Here is a 4,689-nt window from a genome sequence, read left to right as displayed (position 1 = left end):
TCTACGCACGCGCCCCTCACATATATACAAGATATATACAAACACATTTATGTTCCTTTTTCGTTAAAAAATAAATATATTTTATTTTTTCCTTTAGTAAATAGTATTATTTCTCATACAATTGAAAAAGTACTTTATGCAGAGTCATATTTCTTTTAGATCCCAATCATAAATGAATAGATTTTATTTATTTTCGTTTGAATATCAGGCCTATTCTGTAACGCGTTATCAAATCTATATTTATACTATATTTATTTATAGTTAAATTAATAAAATATCATCAGAATGTAAATAAGGATTGTTATAATAATAACTTACTTAAGGATTGTTATATTACAGGATGATGTTCTTATTTAGTCAGGAAAGAATTTATCTATTTTAGATAACATAAGCTTGCTTTTTTCTTTGTGATATAATCAGAGAGCAAAAGGTTTTTTTTTTTTATTTATTATTATTTATATAAGTATTATACATAAAATTTGATGTAATAATTATATAATAATGATGCAAATCTATAGTGCATATAAATGTACGCTATTGACACATTCATTTGTTATTAAATTTTTATCTTTTAAATTTTCACTTTTCTACTGTTTTTCTTCATTTTTTATTGTATTTACCGATGCATACTTCTGTTCATATAACATTTGTAGTTCTGATTTTTCATCTGCCATTAGTTTTCTTGTCTGTTCTCTTATTTTTCTAATACATAGACATTAATTTGTAATGATAATATTTGGAATTAATACAAACTTTATTTTTATGTTAAATTAATATAGTAAAAACTTACTCTCGTCTTGTACTTGGAAATAACTTTCCAGTTTCATATAATTCATCCATTTCAACTCCAGTTATAAATAAAATGAGGGCTGTTGAAATACCATAAATAGTTCCTAATATTGAACCAAGTAGAGTACCTGCAAATGCTCCTTTTAATCCCATATTTATTTTGTATAAGCAGCCTGTTATAGCACCACTACACGTGGAACTTATTACATCAAATTTCCCTTTGTAAATATAAAAAATTGCTGATATACTCCTGATGAGAAATATTATGTTAATTTATATTTACATAATTAAAAGGCAATAATAAAATGTACTTATATATCTTACGAGAACAAGAAACAAAATGTTCCAAGTTTCAGAGCAAATGAAAGACCTCCTTTTATTAAACTTAAGGTTACTTTATATTGAATTTCTCTGTAAGCATCGAATTTATGCTGGTAAACAGTTGCTTGATTTTCTGCTTTATAAGTCTCTGGTACATCTTTTGCTTTAGCTATACCACCTAGAATAAAACCTGTGACAAAACCTGCAGTCGTTGCATTGACAACTGATTGTGCTTCTTTGGATAGATGTCTTTTTCTATTTAGAATTAATAATACAATAAAGTTTAGTAAACTATAACATAAACTGCTTAGTAAAGTAATGAATATAAATTAAATGAATGTTCTTACTCGTCGTATAAGTGATTATTAAGATTGACCATAATTTTTTCTTTCCATATTTTTGACCATTTTTCACCAAAATTTTGGTCAGATGAAGAACTAAATGGAAAAAATAAAGAGCAGACGAATCTTCTATGCGTTAGTGTACGTAACATGTTACTTCTGTTTTTTGGTTATATATTTTTGAATACTTAATTAATAAACATAAAATGCTATATCACATTTTCATTATATTTTTAAGATAATTAATATTATTATAGTTTAAATTATAACTTGATTTATTATTTAATTATACAACAATTATATTATATAAACGAAAAGGTTAAAAACTCAATTTATCAAGATCGATTATCGAAATATCGAGAGTTATATTATTGTAAGGAAATTGCGATATTTAAGAATCGAAATCACTTTTGTAAGAATCGATATATTATCACTGTTAGTATGATCTTTTAATTTTTATAAGGTTTCATCAATATTTATCTCTCTTCATTATATTTTTGTTCATAGAAAATTGGTTAATTATTCAAATTGAACATCGAATTCATTTTCCGTTAGTGCTGTTTACAAAAATTTTCATGTAAAATTAGGTATGCAAGTGATGATTCTTTCTTCGTTCTTACTGGTTGCACTTACTGGTGGTTTTCCTAAATATTTTTTTCAAGTATTTTCGTAGACTCACTGTTTTACACGGTTAAGAGAGAATAGACGAGTAGGTGCATCGAAAGATTGTACATGCGCCGGCGTACGATGTCGTCTTGACGTAACAATATTACGTCAAAACGTGGTCTGTGGTACACAAGTGGAATAGTACGCGTGGGTGTGCTGGGGAAGGCGACATGGTGAAGCAGGGGGAATCATGAAGGGGGTGGAACGTCAATAGGAGAATCCTTTAGGTGCAAAGTGGGGAGAATGGGTAGAGGTAGGGACAAACGTAGAGATGGACGCTAGGGGTAGAACCAAGGGCGTAACTATGGATATGTCAACTTTAGTTTCAACATTAGCTTAACAATACTTTTTATTATTTTTATGTAAGTTAGGTCTTATAATTTGTAAATATTATTTATTTTCTTATAAATAGTTTCCGGAAGTGCAATTTTCTTTTGCCGATTCTCCAAGTAAATTCAATAAATAAAATTAAAGTTACTTTTAATTTTTAGATACTGCGACTTCGATTTCGACATTATTCTTCATTTTATTTACTGTTATTGATGAGAGATGCTACATTGTTGTTTTTATAAGAGGATCAAGATTTCAAATTCTTTCATTTCTTTACAGATCTGTTGGGACGTTAGGTTGGGTGTGAAAGCAGACACAAGACTTTCCACCTCGCATAGTTCTCGGAGTATTCGACTTGGAAGTCTCCGGAACCAAATAATTCAATGCATTTACTATAATTATCACACTGAAATCTATTGATCGAGCGATGTTTCATTTCCTTTCTCATTCTACCTATCAAATACTTCTGTTTTCTAACGGAATTTTTTATGAGATTCTATGAAGAGAACATTTAACTCAAAATTAAATGTAACCTAGGTCCAATCCTAACTATTTATATAACCTTAATCAAGAACAGAATTTTTCTTTTTAAAGGTTTAATGAGACAATGTAATTTCTACGCCATAGTCAGTTATATTTATTCTAATTATTCAATTAATCCTGTAATTATAATTTCATCTTAGAGATTATTTTGTATTTGTACAATTATACTTTTATTCAAAGTAACGTTTTTGTTTCAGTGACTCTGTTGGATTAAGTAAAATAAGTTTTGGATTATTTATTTGGATTACGTTCCTGGTAATTAATAGTTATTAGAAAATTGCAATTCATTTTGTAAGCGTAAAGTATGGCTTAATATTTTTGTTTTTTTGCAGTTTTATTATTTGGAGTGACATCAAATTTGACTTGGAGCTTATGGCAATCTCAGTCAGCTTCGTTGCTACTCTTACGGGTTCACGGATCAACACAAGTTCTGTCCATTCAACCAGGACCAGAAACACAGACACGGTCTAGATGGACGTATTTAGATACCACGTCTGCGTACACCATTGAGCCGGGGGTGCTATCGAAGCTATGGTGCGGCAGGGGTGGCTCGTTCAATGGGGATAAACTGTCCCCTATGTGGGGGTGGTGCAGACATGTATCATTTCTGGGTTTCTTGTTACTATTGTGATCTATCTGTAGTTTGAGCAAGTTAATTCTAATTAAATAACTTATTTTTGGTTCTTCATAGTTAATTTGCAGATAGAAAATGTTAGATAATCTTTATAAATTTTGGGGAAGTTATAATTCATCAAAGTTAAGAATTTTTTATTTTTTTAGTTAACAATAAGTTTACCGAGACTACAAATTTTTTGTAATTTATTAATTACACTACTAACCAGTTTAAATAATTTGTACAATTTTTTAGTTCTAAATTTATTATATTAATTATCTAGTTATTTGTTATTAAACAGTTTTTACATTATTCAAGAAAGTAAATATACATTATAATTTTTTCTTTTTTTCTAGAACTTAATTATTCCAAAATAATCACTTTTCATTAACATAGAAAGAGCATTCAAGGGAACTCTATTTTGATGTTTCTGTGAGTTAGAATTAGAATTATGAAAATGATGGAAGTTGGAATTGAGAATTTTAAACCTGGATTAAAAGAATCTTATGCTTCGGGACAATTTTTATAATTAATTAATTTTAAAACGGTTTTACGTTGTATGCAAAGTATTAACTGCTTTAGTTACGAAGTATTTATTAGTTTGTTAGCAATTATGTATAATTACGATGATTAAAAGTAGTTTAAATGAATGAAAAGTTTGTTGTATTTATCTTTTTAGAGAAGGTTAAAAAATAATTTCTATTTTTTATAGATTATTATTTATTTGCGAAGGAGATTTGTAGAATATTTTAGAGAACAGGGTGCCACTGGAGATAATACACCACCAAGTTTTATCGGTTTGAGAAGGAGAAGCATAGTAGAGAATCAGCGGTGTAGCATTTGGTAGGGGTGTTTCAGGGGGTGCTAGTGATGGGATTGACCTGATGTTCAGTAACATTTTTCCATAAAATAATTATTTTATCTAATAAAATAATTAACTATCTAAGGAATCCCTAAAAGAGAAACCTAAAGAATCAGTTGGAAAGTTTAGATGTAATATGACAAAACACTAATAATAATTGCAATTCTAAGCCATTACTCTAATGTTATGTTTGACACTTAATGATCAATTTTTGCCCGTGGTAG

The 4,689-nt window shown here is 28.6% G+C and overlaps 1 protein-coding gene across 2 annotated transcripts; it reads right to left on the bottom strand.

Annotated features, from left to right (window-relative positions):
• Positions 1-559: 559 nt before the first annotated feature.
• 140up (RPII140-upstream gene protein) lies at positions 560-2,237 on the bottom strand. Of its 2 annotated transcripts, XM_017906168.1 has the most exons (5): positions 2,085-2,237; positions 1,458-1,547; positions 1,114-1,365; positions 791-1,039; positions 560-702 (listed from the first exon to the last, which is right to left on the bottom strand). In XM_017906168.1, exons 2-5 carry the CDS (start codon positions 1,487-1,489, stop codon positions 588-590), a joined length of 648 nt encoding a protein of 215 aa, XP_017761657.1. In that variant the 5' UTR covers positions 1,490-1,547; positions 2,085-2,237; the 3' UTR covers positions 560-587. The 2 variants fall into 2 exon arrangements, with proteins under 2 accessions (XP_017761657.1, XP_017761656.1); XM_017906167.1 differs by lacking the exon at positions 2,085-2,237 and having other exon boundaries at positions 1,458-1,626.
• Between the last annotated feature and the right edge of the window lie 2,452 nt (positions 2,238-4,689).

This window comes from Eufriesea mexicana, unplaced genomic scaffold (genome assembly GCF_001483705.2).
Source record: "Eufriesea mexicana isolate 0111107269 unplaced genomic scaffold, ASM148370v2 scaffold5020, whole genome shotgun sequence".
NCBI classification, from domain to species: Eukaryota; Metazoa; Arthropoda; class Insecta; order Hymenoptera; family Apidae; genus Eufriesea; species Eufriesea mexicana.
Note: the sequence above shows the minus strand (reverse complement) of the source record. Positions and strands in the feature narration are given on the sequence as shown.